Here is a 16,488-nt window from a genome sequence, read left to right on the forward strand (position 1 = left end):
CTCCCGAGCTGTCAGAGCCGTTCGTCAGTCAGGAGCCGCTAGAGCCGTTCGTCAGTCAGGAGCCGCTAGAGCCGTTCGTCAGTCAGGATCCGCCAGAGCCGCCAACCAGACAGGATCTGCCAGAGCGTTCGTCAGTCAGGATCTGCCAGAGCCGCCAACCAGACGGAATCTGCCAGAGCCGCCAACAGACAGGATCTGCCAGAGCCGCCAACCAGAAGGATCTGCCAGAGCCGCCAACCAGACAGGATCTGCCAGGCCGTCAGCCAGCCATGAGCCCAGATCCGTCAGCCAGCCATGAGCACTCAATCCGTCAGCCAGCCATGAGCAGCCAGATCCGTCAGCCAGCCATAAGCAGCCAGCCGTCAGCCAGCCATGAGCAGCAGATCCGTCAGCCAGCCATGAGCAGCCAGATCCGTCAGCCAGCCATGAGCAGCCAATCCGTCAGCCAGCCATGAGCAGCCAGATCCGTCAGCCAGCCATGAGCAGCCAGATCCGTCAGCCAGCCATGAGCAGCCAGATCCGTCAGCAGCCATGAGCAGCCAGATCCGTCAGCCAGCCATGAGCAGCCAGTCCGACAGCAGCCATGAGCAGCAGATCGACAGCCAGCATGAGCAGCCAGATCCGTCAGCCAGCCATGGCCGTCCCAGTCCGGAGCTGCCGTCCCTCAGTCCGGAGCTGCCGTTCCTCAGTCCGGAGCTGCCGTTCCTCAGTCCGGAGCTGCCGTTTCCTCAGTCCGGAGCTGCCGTTCCTCAGTCCGGAGCTGCCGTTCCTCAGTCCGGAGCTGCCGTTCCTCAGTCCGGAGCTGCCTCTTATCCTGGTGCTGCCCTTATCCTGGTGCCCCTTATCTGGTGCTGCCCTTATCCTGGTTGGCCTTGCCCCCTTATCCTGGTGCTGCCCCTTAGTCCGGAGCTGCCCCTTAGTCGGAGCTGCCCTTAGTCCGGAGCTGCCCCTTAGTCCGAGCTGCCCTAGTCGGAGCTGCCCTTAGTCCGGAGCTGCCTTAGTCGGAGCTGCCCTTAGTCCGGAGCTGCCCTAATTCAGTGGGTTAATGTGGAGGGGGGCCATTTGGAGGAAGCTACGGAGGCGGTTAGTGACTGTGGTGGGGTGGACCACGACCAGTGCCGGAGCGCCACCGTGGAAGGAAGCCCACCCAGACCTCCCCTAAGACTGTGTGCTGGTGCGCCCGGAGTTCGCACCTTAAGGGGGGGTTATGTCACGCCCTGGCCTTAGTATTCTTATTTTCTTTATTATTTTAGTTAGGTCAGGGTGTGACATGGGGAATGTTTGTGTTTTGTAGGTTTTGGGTGGTTATATGGTAAAGGGGGTGTTGGGTGTAGTGTATGGGTTTGTGTTGAGTGTATGTGTCTAGCTGTGTCTATGTTGGTGTAGTTGTCTAGGAGAGTCTATGGTTGCCTGAATGGGTTCCCAATTAGAACAGCTGATTTCTGTTGTCTCTGATTGGGAGCCATATTTAGGGTAGCCATAGGCTTTCGTTTGATGTGGGTAATTGTCTATGTTATACGTTTGTAGCCTGTATGTGCACTCGTTCATAGCTTCACGGTCGTTTGTTTGTTTTGTAATAGTGTTTTGTTTTTTGGTTCTCCTTCTTCATTAATAAAAAGGAAGATGGCTTATTTTCCTAATGCTGCGTTTTGGTCCGTCAATCCTCCACACGATCGTGACACCATCACTCTCCTTCTTGGTCAAATAGCCCTTAKACAGGCTGGAGGTGTGTTGTATCATTGTCCTGTTCAAAAACAAATGATAATCCCACTAAGCGCAAACCAGATGGGATGGCGTATCGCTGCAGAATGCTGTGGTAGCCATGCTGGCTAAGTGTGCCTTGAATTCTAAATAAATTACTGACAGTGTCACTAGCAAAGCACACCCACACATCACACCTCCTCCTCCATGCTTCACAGTTGGAACCACACATGTAGAGATCATCTGTACTTTGCGTCGCAAAAGACACGGCGGTTGGAACAAAAAATCTCACATTTGGACTCATCAGACCAAAGGACAGATTTCCACCGGTCTAATGTCCATTGCTCGTGTTTCTAGGCGGAAGCAAGTCTCTTCTTATTATTGGTGTCCTTTAGTAGTGGTTTCTTTGCAGCAATTTGACCATGAAGGCCAAATTCATGCAGTCTCCTCGGAACAGTTGATGTTGAGATGTGTGTTTTACTTGAACTATGTGAAGCATATATTTGGGCTGCAATTTCTGAGGCTGGTAACTAATGAACTCATCTTCTGCAGGTAACTCTGGGTCTTCCTTTCCTGTGGTGGTCCTCATGAGAGCCAGTTTCATCATAGCGCTTGATGGTTTTTGCGACTGTACAACTTTCAAAGTTCTTGTCATTTTCCGGATTGACTGACCTGTATGTCTTAAAGTAATGGTGGACTTCCGTTTCTGTCATCTGTCATTTTCTGTCAGCTGTCATCAAGGCTACCTTGAAGAATATAAAATATAAAATATATTTTGATTTGTTTAACACTTTTTTGGTTACTACATGATTCCATATGTGTTATTTCATAGTTTTGATTCTCTTCACTATTATTCTACCATGTAGAAAATAGTAAAAATAAAGAAAAACCCTTGAATGAGTTGGTGTGTCCAAACTTTTGACTAGTACTGTATATATTATTTTTAAGTATTTTGTATTTTTACAATTACCATTCTTTCCAACCACAATTCATCAAGGATGCAGCTTATTCAGAATATAATAAGATCCTTATAACAAAGAAGTGGGGTTTCCTCAACATATTTCTTAATATACCAACAAGATATATGGGCCTTGAGGTTTTCTTCCACCAGAAAATCCATGGCAGCCTGAATAGAGGAGAGAATGGTTAAAATGTATTAACAAATAATAATAATAATATTGCAATTAAAAAATAGGACCAAACATGCAACTATTTTATTGTTACCACAGACATCATGAGTCATGTATGGAAGCCAATTCCCACCTCATAAAAAAAGTCAATATTATCTAAAATATAGAGATGGTAAATCATACATATAGTATATATATATATATATATTACATTTAACCTTTATTTAACTAGGCAAGTCAGTTAAGAACAAATTCTTATTTACAATGACGGCCTAGGAACACTGGGTTAACTGCCTTGTTCAGGGGCAGAACAACAGATTTTTTATCTTGTCAGCTCAGGGATTCGATTCAGCAACCTTTCGGTTACTGGCCCAACGCTCTAACCACTAGGCTACCTGCCGCGCCATATTTATTTATTTGTAGCATTGTGTGGTGATTTCCATCTGTCAACTTGAGCACAAACTGATCAACRGTAGCCTACTGATAACAACCACAGCTGCAGGTAGCCTAGAGAAGCCTAAGCACTCTGATTCCCTCTGGGCAAGGGAAACAAAGCAGTAACGTCATGTATTTATAGCCTAAGCTATGTATTTACAACCTAAATTATATATTAAATATAGGCCCATTTATTAGTGTTAATAGAAAATATGAATGTGATCAAATTTGATTTATATTCGAACTTTGTGCGGCTAAGCTACATAGACCTTTTCAATCCAAAATTATTGACTGCAATTAATCAATCAACACAATAGCGATGGTTTGTTGTGTGAATAACTTTTTAATTGCAGATGCAAAGTCCTACATGATGCAACCCTGCATAAAGCAAGCTCAGCACTGTTAGCTCTTTTGACCACTCACAGTTGTTGTCTCTGTGTCTGTGTAAAGGACCAGGAGTCCTCCCTAGGGCGAGGACTTAATATCTCAACCTTTTATAGGACACATCACTGCACGCTATACTCCTTTGTAAACTGGCCATCTCTGTATACCCGGCGCAAGACCCACTGGACGATGCTTATTTATAAAAACCTCTTAGGCCTCACTCCCCCCTATCTGAGATACCTACTGCAARCATCATCCTCCACATACAGCACCCGTTCTGCCAGTCACATTCTGTTAAAGGTCCCCAAAGCACACTCATCCCTGGGTCACTCCTCTTTTCAGTTCGCTGCAACTAGCAACTGGAACGAGCTGCAAAAAACACTCAAACTGGACAGTTTTATCTCCATCTCTAGATTCAAAGACTCAATCATGGACACTTACTGACACTTTGCGTGATGTATTGTTGTCTCTACCGTTTTGCCCTTCGTGCTGTTGTCTGTGCTTAACAATGTTTGTACCATGTTTGTGCTGCTACCATATTGTGCTGCTGCCATGTTGTGTTGTTGTCATGTTGTGCTGCTACCATGATTTGTCATGTTCCTGCCATTTTATGTTGTTGTCTTATGTCTCTCTTTATGTAGTGTTGTGGTGTCTCTTTTGTCGTGATGTGTGTTTTGTCCTACATTTAAACAAGTTGGGCCCCATCCCCACAGGAGGCCTTTTGCCTCTTGGTAGGCCGTTATTGTAAATAAGAATTTGTTATTAATTGACTTGCCTAGTTAAATAAAGGTTAGAAAAAAGTATCTCAAAATGTTGACTTACGTATCTCAAAATTAAGTACCTTACAGTGATTGTTTTCAAAATTGATTTCAAATAGCAAAGAGCAATTGCTCAAGCAATAATTTTGCTAGGACTGTCTGGGAGTGGTCTGAGTAGGGAGGGAAAAACTGAAAACGAGTTGCTATTGGCAGAGTAGTTTGGAACAATATTTAATTGGACTATTAACTAATTTACCGCCTGTTGATGTCACCAGGCAGGCCAAAACTCCATCCCACCAAAACAGAATGACATTTCAAACTGTTCTTACACTAAAAGGGCATTATCATAATTTTCACAATTTCACAGTATTATTCAAACCTGTGATGAAATACATATAAAACACATTAAAACACGTTTTTGACTTCACTGGGCCTTTACATTTTTTGGGGGTGGCGGAAATGGGATTCCATAGTCATGACAGTTTACCTTTGACAGGAGAGCTGCAACACCTTTGCCCCTGAAAGACTCGGGTACATAAGTTGACAGTAGATCTACCTCCTTCTTGCTCGTAAATTTGTAGCGCAGAACCGCGCTATCCTGATGTCCTGTGCCAAGAGAGTAAAATGTTATTTATATTTGTAACATATTATATTCCCCACAGTCATGCGATCCTAACTAGGAACGTTCCCAAGTGGGCCATGCATGAACACCGGCCTCGAGTTACTATAACCCTCTGGTTGTAAATGGCAATCCCTGCTCTGTTTCACGSTCACCTTCGCCGTCCAGGTTGATAGAAAAGCAGAGGTTGTGTCGGTCATGTTTCACTCTCAAGTCGGTGTTAGTACTCAATACACTAAAGGCAGACATATGAGTATTCAAAACCTTTACAGAATGAGATGTGCTGTTCAATGCATAGACGCGAAAAATCAATTTTCGTAAAGCCATATCGATTTTCTTGTTCAAGAGTCAGTTGTCGCCCGTGGCTGTGCGCAGTCTTTCCCAATGCAATTCCATTGATGCCCACTAGCCAGCGTAAAATAGTTACTTCATGACTATAATGAGTTGAGATTGTAATTAAATGACCATCAACCTCTGTCACAAAATACAATTATGAGTCTTCAATTCCATCTGTAGGCTACAAAGTGGTCTCTTTACCAATGTTACATATATTATGAAAGGTAAAGACAAGGAGACAGAGGTCAAAACAAGGTTTATTTCTAGGTTCAGTAGGCCAAATATACGGTTCCCAATAACACAAACAACAGTTTCCCTCATTTCTGCTATATGACAGTTCTACTGAAGCAAGTTGTGTACCTTATGAGATACCCAAGTTATTTTAGTTTCCAAGTAAATATTTTTACAACTTCTTTTTCAGTCACCTGTGTCCATACAGCATTGAAAACATTCTAACATTTCAATAATCGTTTTGTCTTCTACTCTTTTCATTCCGGTCTCAGCTGGTCCTCCATATTTGACAGTAATAATTGTTGGCACAACACATCATCTTATCCCCAGTTCTATGTGGTGTGTATCCAGAATCCAGTGCCAATCCAATGCTATGTTGACTACAGCTCCTCTGAGTCTGCTAAAGCTGCAATATTATTCACTCCTGCAGCATTATTCACCCCTGCAGCCATCACAGCAAAAAATACATTTGGGAAAAGGGATCTGGCATAGATGGCCATCTTGGGGAGGGAGTGAGCCATGACCACCTCTCTCTTCTTGCTGTTCAGAATCTTCAGGATCTCATTGGCAGCCTCTGCTGGTGTGATGCCCATAACCTTCTGTTTGGAGAAGACTGGGAGGGYGGGCGGGATAAGGTTGGTTAGAGTAGTCAGACCAACACAACACACAGTTTTAAGATCATCAACTGAGACAGCAGCTTACTTGACCAGATGGACTTCTTGGTCTTTTCCCCAGGTGGAGGGGAGAGGATGAAGGTGTGGTTGACAGTGCTGACAGAGATGCCATACTCCTGGACCTCAGCCCGCAGACAGTCAAAGAAGGCTTGGACTGCATGCTTAGAGGCAGCATCTGAAACCCAGCAGAAGCCAAATTCAGACCCTGATCTCCCGCTCATACAATTGTTTCATTATTGAGGGAACTCATACTGTACATCTGAATACCTGTTKATTCAAACTTCYTCAAACTACATTCAGAAGTAGYCCTACTGTCGGTATGAAAATGACTGAACTCACAAGTGGCACGGAAAGGCATAGCCAGCTTGCCCTGGATGCTGTTGACCAGAATCACATGGCCAGTCCTCCTCGACATCATGGATGGCAGAAAACCTGCYGAAYGYACCAATGTAACACAACTCTCAAACTCAAATTCCTTTTAACTGAGTTCAATTYTGCTCTGTTGTGATATAGTACCCTTAGCCACTGTGATAGGGCCAAAGTAGTTATTGTCCATAACTAGCTTGTCCATCTTCAGTGATGTGCTCTGTACTGGGGCCTTGACTTTAAGGCTGCTMTTGAGAATGAGCACATCCACACAYCCATAACACTCCAMCGTCTCTGCGATCARATCTGGCATGCTGTTCATGTCACCGAAATCCACCAGCACAAGTTTAGGAGGGAAGGTCTAGGAAAGGGAAAGAGGATTTCACAATGATGCAGGACCAAATTATCGTAATATATAGTTATTAATCTTTAGGATATTCATGATCACTTTACAATTTATGCATATTCATATAAATGCTAATAAAACTGAACTTTGTATCAGGCATATAAAGACCATATAATTGCTCTGTTGAGTTTAAGATTTATGACATACTTACTAATTTAGGGTCTGCAGCGCTAGTCAGGTTATCAGCAAAACCTTCAAGTTTTTCCCAAGTTTTTCCGCAAAGGATGACTCTAGCTCCTCCCTCGTGAAACAACTTTGCACATTCTGCAAAGGTTTGGATTAATACGTTTACAGACAGAATACTGTTTTAGTAACAATGTAATGTAACAGTTTTCTACGTGCACTTCATATCTGASCTTTGTTTTTCAAAATCAAAACAAAGGATTTACCCTTTCCCAGTCCTGTTAAGGCATCTGTTATCACGACCACCTTGTTGCGTACCGTTGCTGTGGACAAGAACTTGAGCACCAGACTGTGCAGGAAAATAACCACTGCTGTTACCACCACCACAACAGGCACCAGCAGAATTGCAGCTGGGTCCATACTCTGGAAAAGACCAATGGGAATATAATTTTCAGTAGCATATAGTGCCATGTTTTAGTGTTCAGTGAGAAAACTTGATAGTTTTGAATTAAAAATACAGGCAGTAAATGTATTGTTCAGAAGTATGCAGTGCATTCTTATAGAAATACACGTTGGTCTACAGTCCATTATATGATATGATGAAAGCATGTTCAAGATGAATCAATAATCAATGGATTGACTAATGGATGAGAAGTGATACATAGAATAAGAATTCAATTCAAATTCTATGGGTGATTATATAATCAAAGTGAGAATATTGAACATTCTCAAAAATGTATTTCATACCAACAGATATTCCGGGTCCATGATTTTGGTATCCAAAAGACCCTGTTAAAGACAACCGTTAAAGGTCCAATGCAGATGTTTTGATCTCAATATCAAATCATTTCCGGGCAACAATTAGTACCTTACTGTGATTGTTTTCAATTAAAATGGTCAAAAATAAMAAGAAAAAATGCCTTTAGAAAAGGGCAATTTATCAAATAAGAATTTAGCTAGGACTGTCTGGGAGTGATCAGATTTGGAGGAGAAAACTGAAAACTAGCTGTTATTGGCTGAGAGTGTTGGAGCTCTCTTTCTTATTGGTCTATTAACTAATTTACCAACTGGTGATGTCACCAGGCAGGCCACAACTCCATCCCACCAAAACAGGCWGATTTTTCAGGTGGTCTTTTCAAACAGCTCTTACACTTAAAGGGCGTTATCATCATGTTTACAATTTTACAGTATTATTCAAACCTCATAGTGTGGAAATATATATAAAACACAGAACAATCACATTTTTGAATGCACTGGGCCTTTAAGCCTTTAGTTACTCTTATAACTCTGAAATGGAAACAGAAGAGACAGATATTGACCATGTACTGTAGTGACAGAGCAAGTTTAAAGATAGAGCTTATGATCACTCTACTAAATGCTGTCTGGTTGTTTCATCAGAAGGAGCTAAACATACTCCTTGATACATGACCTCAAATTATCACAAAGGGCAAAGTGAAACCCATCTTCAGTTAGGNACTGTGATTGTTTTCAATTAAAATGGTCAAAAATAATAAGAAAAAATGCCTTTAGAAAAGGGCAATTTATCAAATAAGAATTTAGCTAGGACTGTCTGGGAGTGATCAGATTTGGAGGAGAAAACTGAAAACTAGCTGTTATTGGCTGAGAGTGTTGGAGCTCTCTTTCTTATTGGTCTATTAACTAATTTACCAACTGGTGATGTCACCAGGCAGGCCACAACTCCATCCCACCAAAACAGGCTGATTTTTCAGGTGGTCTTTTCAAACAGCTCTTACACTTAAAGGGCGTTATCATCATGTTTACAATTTTACAGTATTATTCAAACCTCATAGTGTGGAAATATATATAAAACACAGAACAATCACATTTTTGAATGCACTGGGCCTTTAAGCCTTTAGTTACTCTTATAACTCTGAAATGGAAACAGAAGAGACAGATATTGACCATGTACTGTAGTGACAGAGCAAGTTTAAAGATAGAGCTTATGATCACTCTACTAAATGCTGTCTGGTTGTTTCATCAGAAGGAGCTAAACATACTCCTTGATACATGACCTCAAATTATCACAAAGGGCAAAGTGAAACCCATCTTCAGTTAGGACAGTGTCAATGTGAAGCATACCGAATATGTCAGACAGTCAAGGTGACTCAACATTTCATAGTACATTCATACAGTATAAGATACAGTCACTTTACAGTAACTTTCTCTCCTCAGATTACTATATCTTTGCAATAACCACCCACAACAGTCCCAGTTTGTCCCATTACAGTTTAAGTGTGATTGGTCCACAGTATTTGTTCTACTGGGTGTTGTAATAGCACTTAAGCCACAGTTTACCATGTACTGTACAGTGTGTGTCTGTCCAAAGGGAGGCTCCAAATATACCCTGACCTAAAAGTACTATAGCAACGTTATTTTCGAAAGCTTTACGGTAACATCCGCACAACTCCAAGATAAACTTAATAGATCCAAGAATAACATGAATGAAACAAATGCGATAAAGATACAATGTGAAAAAAAACTAAAGACCGTAATCATAGATGTTATCCTGCCATCCCTACACAACTACAATGAAATCAGAACATGGAACTATACAGTTACAGTAACAAGTTTCCCTGTGTCTCAACACAAAACGTGCAAATACTGTCCTGGCCGGGTGTCATTGGCTGACTGTCTCCATTTCACACCTATAGTATGGTTTGATATCATTCACACAACTGCCACTTACGGTTTGGGTTGGCTAGACCTCTGGTGGAAAAATGTCTGCTAGTATTCCTGGTTAGGTCTTCTCATTTGGGGCAATGTTCCCAGCCCCAGCCCATTCAGAGTGTAGCTCTGACCAGCAGTCCCCACCCCCCCAGCAATACTTTGGGATTTGAGCTCTTTTAATAGCGCACAGCTGAGTCAGTCATTTTCCATGCATGTTGTATACATGTTATGTTTAGCATGGCAAGGCAGCTCACACCTGCAGGAGGCAGAGGTCGTGGGGGAGTTGGTGTCCCATTGCTAAGGCCTTGCTCTATTTAGCTCTGTTTTCATTTAGTGCACCACAAAGCAAGGAATCACACACACTCACACAGACGTACCAGTGAACATGCATAGCCTACACACACAGACAGAAAGACAGACACATACACACAAAGGGCCGGCTTACCGAACGGGTACGCAGGGCACGTGCCATGGGGCCCGGACCTCCAGGGGACTCCAACCCTCCCCTCCCCCCAAAAGAAAAGTTAATATTATTATTTTATTTTGGGGTGTTGAGAGCAGCCTGGAGGTCAGGCCCACCAGATAGCATATTATGAACACATCGGTTGAGGGCCCCCGATAGCAAATTAACATGTCATTAGCCATGGCAAAATATATAGAATAGTAAAGAAAATGCTTTAAAACCGCAAGATTTTCTCTAAGTCTCATGGCACATCGGCCCCAGATGTGCAGTCCAGCCCTGCACACACACACACATACACACACATGCACTGTTTTGTCAGCTTCACAGCTTCTTTGAGCTGTCTTATTCCATGCCAAATGTTGACCCAATGTCTCCATCTCCAACCTGTATCAAATAAACTTTATTATAAGTGTTGTAGAGAAAACATGTTGCTATCTTCTCATCTTTTTACTAATTAATCCTCACGTGGCATTCAGTTTCTCATATTGATTACGATTACAGGATTGACTAAAACTCTACAAAGTGTGATTGCTCTAAATACAAAGTGTGATTGTTCTTGAARGCTCCCCTTGCGCGTCGTTTCTATGATATTCCCCGATCTGCACACTCTTGGAATGTTTGGCTACTCTCTCATCTGGGTTGCTACTGTGTAGCTATGTTCTATCATTCTGTGGAATGGGTAGCGCAAGCAGTTTGCCTGGACGACTGGAAAAATCCATGGAGCCGTCTACTACAGTACTGTGCAATTCCAGCTAGCTGGACTCTGGACAGCCAAGTCTGATCCGTCAAGGCAGTCAGGCAGATACAGAATAGCATCGGTTTCAAATATTGCATTAATCATGGCTGATTTTGAGGAATTCGAAAAACAGCTGAGCGAGAACCGACAGGGTGATTTCCCATTATATTTCAGCCTTCAATTTTGGATGTGTTGCAATGGATCTAGCTATCTAGCTTTTAGATAGCTAACTAACATTAGCTAGCTAACTAGCATGCATTGCTGTGGTTATGTGGCTAGTTGTCAAGTTAGCTAGATAGCTTTGCTAGAAGAGCTAGTCCTGCTGTATGCAGATGTAGCTTATTTAACTAGCTAGCTAATTTAACCACTAGCCACTTAATTTATTGATTAGCAAACATGGCATGGCTATAGTTCGAGTTAATTAGCTTATCTAACGTTACCTAGCTAAATTGATAGTTAGTTAACTAGCTAACTATAGCTGCACCAGATATCTAGATGCACTCACTGATCTATTGCACTAGCCAGCTAMAGTTAGCTAGCTAGTTACCAAGATAATCAAGCTAGCTATCCCAGACTGACTGATCAATTTCGTTTGCTTGGTCAGCTTGCAGGTAGGTTAGCTATATCTTGGTCCATAATAAGCATCCCACTGGAATGTTATGAACTKATTTCTGTCAAATCTATTCACATAYCTGGAAGCAGCTTCTGTGTATTTTACCCCGATCAAATTAAGTTTATTCAAGAGTTCATACTAGCTTATTACAACCCCTCTCTGCATGTTAGGTATGTCAGGTGTATTATAGTGACCCATTGTGCTTAATYATGCTGAAACATGATTGTATATAGCTACCAAAAGCTTGGCTTATGTTCCATCCTTTCTCTTCCCGCCTACATAGAGAGAGAGAAGGAGAGACGCAAGAAGAYGAGCGGCAGTGGGTRTCAGAGCCYCAGTGAGAAACATCGCAGCTGGAGCAAAGACCGTGGCAACCGGAGCCGAGAGAAGCGAAGCCGCAGTAGAGACAGGAAGAGCCGGGAGCAGAGGAGCACCTCGCGGGATCACAAGAAGCACAGGTGAGTATTTAGCCCCTGGTACAGTACRTGGAGCCACTCAKTGACAGAAAGCAGCATGTCAGGTATACTAAGGTATTGCCTTTTCAGTGTTACCTTTGCCAACAATGAGCCAACATGTATTCTGTTTACTCAGCTATTCTCCACGAAGAACAAGGAGGAAAAGGACCTGCAGATACTGGGATGTGCCTCCCCCTGGCTTTGAACACATCACACCATTGCAGTACAAAGCTATGCAAGGTATCTGTCAGCTTTTCTTTGCCTGTTAAGTGGCTAAATCCCAGTGTAATGTTCCCCTGTTTTATTTATTTCCTGTTAAATTCATACATGTAAGAATTAATTGTCAAGAACAGTGCCAGTTACTAAGGTTGTGTGAAGTTTCTCTTACTCTCTACTTTTCCCTTCAGCGGCTGGGCAGATKCCCAKAATAGCCCTGRTGGCATCATCTGKCACGAGTGGGTTGGCAGTAACACCCACCCAAGTGCCCWTAGTTGGCAGTCAGATGACTAGGCAGGCTCGACGTCTCTATGTTGGCAATATTCCCTTTGGTGTGACAGAGGTAAACTTCCCAGAGGACTTACGTTGTCTTGCACATTGAAGTGACAACATTGTATTTCAAGGTATTTTTGCAGTTACTGTATGGGTTTCAGCTGTTATTTTTTCCATTATTTATTTCTGTTTTTAGGAGTCCATGGCAGAATTCTTCAATGCCCAAATGAGGCTTGCAGGCCTATCGCAAGCCCCTAGCATCCCTGTGCTTGCTGTGCAGATAAATCAGGATAAAAACTTTGCATTCCTAGAGGTAGGTTGCCTTGTGTTCTCTCTCTTCTGTATATGTTGGTGTGTAACATTAGTTGCCTTTCATAACTTACTTAAACTGTCTAACTCCCTGTTTGGCAACTTCCTCTCCAGTTCCGGTCTGTCGATGAGACCACACAGGCCATGGCTTTCGATGGAATAATTTTCCAAGGTCAATCGTTGAAGATAAGACGACCACATGACTACCGGCCCCTACCTGGCATTTCAGAGCAACCTGCTTTTCATGTCCCAGGTTTGTACAGTGGCAACATGATTTCTTAGTTATGTAGTTCACATTCATAGCACCAGTAGATGTCAGCTACAGTACAGGTATATTGCAGTTGAATGTGTTTATTGTTGTTTTTGTCTCTGTAGGTGTCGTGTCCACAGTGGTACCAGACTCCCCACATAAACTGTTTATTGGAGGCCTACCCAACTATCTCAATGATGATCAGGTACTTCACTCAAACAGACATTTCACATTGACAACACAAGCATACCTTACCCTTTTCATTTGTATTACTTTCTTGAACTGGTCACTGAAGTGACAGACTTACAGTATTCTGTTCTGGTTGGGTGAGGGAGAACTGACCTTTGTCCTTTACACTTACAACCATGTTGAGGCCACAGGAGGTTGGTGGCACCGTAATTGGGGAGAACGGGCTTGTGGTAATGACTGGAGCGGAATCAGTGGAATGGTATCCAGGTGTTTGATGCCATTCCATTTGCTCCTTTCCGGCAATTATTATGAGCTGTTCTCCCCTCAGCAGCCTCCACTGGTTGAGATAAAGCTTATAGGCACACGTGAATAAAACATACTAGGGAGTAACAATGGGAATAACATTTGGCCTAAAGTAGACAGTATGAACTTAACTGTAGCTGACGCTTTTTCCCTCGCCCTAAGTCCATGGCAGGCGTTTAGTAGTGTAGAGATGCTTATAAGAACTAACACATTCAGCACTGACAGCATTTGCTTCAGTCACACCCTGCAGGTGTGAGAGTGCTTTTGTGKAAAGCACAATGTACACCCTACCCAAAGGAGAAGTTGCTGTTTGAAAAACATTGAATAATTGAATTACAATTTTCTTAAAATTCATATTTTTTCAGGTTCTGTTTTCATTGTGTCTACAATTTGGCCAGTGTTGTATGGAAATCAAAATATGAATGTAGTATTTATGTCTGATATTTGTGAAGATGCCAGTAACTCCTCCTTTTATGCAGTTTGTTGTTACACTTCTGTTAGCAATCATGAGATTACATTTCATTAGCATTATTCATTAGCATTAGTTAATGTGAACACATTATTTTTCACACCATGAATCGCTCTAATATGTTTGAATAAAAACTCAGCTAGTGATTTCATGACCTGAACTAAATTGTGAATTAATATTTACACATTATTTATGCATAATCATCAACCCAGTTTCAATCTTGTTCACTTGATTTCAGAGATAACAATAGTATCTCTATCAGATAAGTAGTTTATAGTCACTAAAGGTCCCATGAAAACATACTGTTGAATGGGATAAATGCGTGACCATCTGCTAGCAGGAGCTATAAGTATATGAATGGGTGGGTTAATAGGCTTGATTATCACTACTCCCGTGAGTGAAAAGTATAACTGTTCAGCTGTATGCTAATTTCTCATTTTAACCATGCTTATTTGACAAAGGTAAGCAAAGTCCAGTTCATAAGATGCAGCGAGGTAACATGTCCTAGATATCACAATATGCAGGCTTGAGTAAAATTCCTGGTTAAGTCAAATGGTTGCCAACAACCGTATTCCATGATTCCTCACACCAAACATATGAAGCCCTGACTGTGCTACATCTTCACTCCAAGTTCCAGAGAGATTGGGAACCGGCATAGTTCTGCAATGTTGTTGTGCACTAAATGAATTGGATTCTAACTTTCCATTCCTCCTGATTTCTTTCTAAACAGTACCCTGATTGTACCCTGGTGTTTATTTCCTTATTCTTTTTTACTCTTGCAGTCACTGCTACTGCTTTGATACTCACAGCTCTTTCATTTTTGTTCCCCCACTTTGTRCCCAGCTAGGGGCCTGTAAGATCGTTAAGTCTGCGCTCATAATTTGTTCAGTAGTACTGATCTACTGCTGCCATGCCAACATGTAACACAAGGCAAGTAAGACATTCCGTTCCTCCCACGGATACACTCCTAGCCAGCAGGTTCCCTTCCTGGCTACTCTTTCTCTCTCTCCCATCACTCTTTTGAAACGCGTTAAGGACTAAATTAGTTAGGGGTGGGACAAAATAAACAGATACCCGATTAATGTTAGGTTTTGGGGTGGTTCTCAGCCTTAAAAATAAAGTGAAGACTGTGTTAACATGATGTACTGTCATGAAACAAGTGCATTTTGTAGATGAAGTGACAGCCAATCAGTTTACTTTGATGATGGGTTCATCATTTTCATAGCTCAAGTGAAGTAGTAAACAAATATAAGTATTGGATTTTATAGTCAGTGCACAATTTTCAGCACAACTTGTGTTATTACTGTTTAATAACTTTATATTATTGTTAAGTAAATGAATTTCTGGTAAAATATGAATAAGATGAAATACATTACACAAAGTTTGTTAATCCAGTTCTGTCTATCTGTACCTGTTAATGTTTTGTCATACAGAAAATCAGTCATTCAGGGCTCTTTCAAAAATCTCATATATAGTTTCCCTGGATTATTGTGGATTTAGTATATGTCATACTTAAATAGAGTTCGTCTGTAAAACATCAGCCGTTGTATGCATATACAAATTATTAACAAATTATTAACAAACAATTGATTTGCTTCGTAATTAAGCAATCTTAATCTCATCACACTGAAACTGATAAACGTTCTACAATTATTCTTATTTTTTTAATACAAGATACAAATATTTTGTTTTCTTTGACCATGTCATTTATTGCACTTCTCCAGGCCATTCACCTTGGTATGATTTCTCTCCTCATGACTATTAAATGGAGGCTTAGAATTCATTCAGTAGAATATGTGATGGATTCATATTACCCTGCTTATGCCTCTGCTTGTCTTTATCTCTGATGCAGGTGAAGGAGCTCTTGACATCATTCGGACCACTCAAAGCTTTCAACCTTGTCAAGGACAGTGCCACGTCACTATCCAAAGGTTATGCCTTTTGTGAATATGTTGACATCAGTGCGACTGATCAGGTACGGATGAGCAAAWGCTATGCTTTCTCATGGTTATGGTTTATAATTTTTTGGTGTCAAATCAATCTTGTTTTTAAGGTTCTATTCCATATTTGAAAAGTTTCTGTGTATGTTTGTCAGGCGGTGGCTGGGCTCAATGGCATGCAACTGGGTGACAAAAAGCTCATCGTCCAGAGAGCAAGTGTGGGGGCCAAAAACYCCAATCCGGTGAGRGCAGTTRCCTTGTGCATTTTGAATTGCAAGAAACAAATGTGAGTACCAGCAGTCTAAGTGTGTCGTCTGTCTGGCCTGTTTTCCTTCCTCCCACCTAGTCTGCCATCATCGAGACCCCGGTGACGCTGCAGGTGCCTGGGCTGCAGGGACTTCAGAACTCTGGGCTGCCCACG

The 16,488-nt window shown here is 42.0% G+C and overlaps 3 protein-coding genes across 4 annotated transcripts in view; 1 reads left to right on the forward strand and 2 right to left on the reverse strand.

Moving 5' to 3' along the window:
- Positions 1-2,259: 2,259 nt before the first annotated feature.
- On the reverse strand, positions 2,260-5,402 carry LOC111980588 (protein NATD1-like). Its single transcript, XM_070449677.1, has 3 exons — positions 5,183-5,402; positions 4,896-5,014; positions 2,260-2,827 (listed from the first exon to the last, which is right to left on the reverse strand). Exons 1-3 carry the CDS (start codon positions 5,352-5,354, stop codon positions 2,711-2,713), a joined length of 408 nt encoding a protein of 135 aa, XP_070305778.1. The 5' UTR covers positions 5,355-5,402; the 3' UTR covers positions 2,260-2,710.
- Positions 5,403-5,608: 206 nt separating this feature from the next.
- On the reverse strand, positions 5,609-9,961 carry LOC111980589 (dehydrogenase/reductase SDR family member 7C-B). 2 transcript variants are annotated; one of them, XM_024011401.2, is made up of 8 exons: positions 9,871-9,960; positions 7,911-7,952; positions 7,430-7,586; positions 7,192-7,304; positions 6,785-6,995; positions 6,608-6,700; positions 6,297-6,443; positions 5,609-6,207 (listed from the first exon to the last, which is right to left on the reverse strand). In XM_024011401.2, exons 2-8 carry the CDS (start codon positions 7,929-7,931, stop codon positions 5,975-5,977), a joined length of 975 nt encoding a protein of 324 aa, XP_023867169.1. In that variant the 5' UTR covers positions 7,932-7,952; positions 9,871-9,960; the 3' UTR covers positions 5,609-5,974. The 2 variants fall into 2 exon arrangements, with proteins under 2 accessions (XP_023867169.1, XP_023867170.1); XM_024011402.2 differs by lacking the exon at positions 7,911-7,952 and having other exon boundaries at positions 9,871-9,961.
- Positions 9,962-10,879: 918 nt separating this feature from the next.
- LOC111980590 (splicing factor U2AF 65 kDa subunit) overlaps positions 10,880-16,488 on the forward strand; it is a 6,158-nt gene continuing 549 nt past the window's right edge. The window contains exons 1-10 of the mRNA XM_024011403.2: positions 10,880-11,202; positions 11,947-12,121; positions 12,255-12,358; positions 12,526-12,677; positions 12,804-12,920; positions 13,031-13,169; positions 13,292-13,371; positions 15,980-16,102; positions 16,223-16,309; positions 16,414-16,488. Coding sequence (XP_023867171.2) covers positions 11,154-11,202; positions 11,947-12,121; positions 12,255-12,358; positions 12,526-12,677; positions 12,804-12,920; positions 13,031-13,169; positions 13,292-13,371; positions 15,980-16,102; positions 16,223-16,309; positions 16,414-16,488 — 1,101 coding nt within the window. The 5' untranslated portion in view covers positions 10,880-11,153. The remainder of the gene's footprint in view (positions 11,203-11,946; positions 12,122-12,254; positions 12,359-12,525; positions 12,678-12,803; positions 12,921-13,030; positions 13,170-13,291; positions 13,372-15,979; positions 16,103-16,222; positions 16,310-16,413) is intronic.

The sequence above is a fragment of the Salvelinus sp. IW2-2015 genome, linkage group LG20 (genome assembly GCF_002910315.2).
Source record: "Salvelinus sp. IW2-2015 linkage group LG20, ASM291031v2, whole genome shotgun sequence".
NCBI lineage: Eukaryota > Metazoa > Chordata > Actinopteri > Salmoniformes > Salmonidae > Salvelinus > Salvelinus sp. IW2-2015.

What these genes read in the sequence shown, in the direction of transcription:
- LOC111980588 (XM_070449677.1), bottom strand. Translation starts at nt 5,354, where the DNA reads ATGGCTTTACGAAAATTGATTTTTCGCGTCTATGCATTGAACAGCACA. An exon ending in TTGCAGCTCTCCTGTCAAAG is followed by an intron (nt 2,828 to 4,895) that starts GTAAACTGTCAT and finishes TCCTCTATTCAG; the next exon opens with GCTGCCATGGATTTTCTGGT.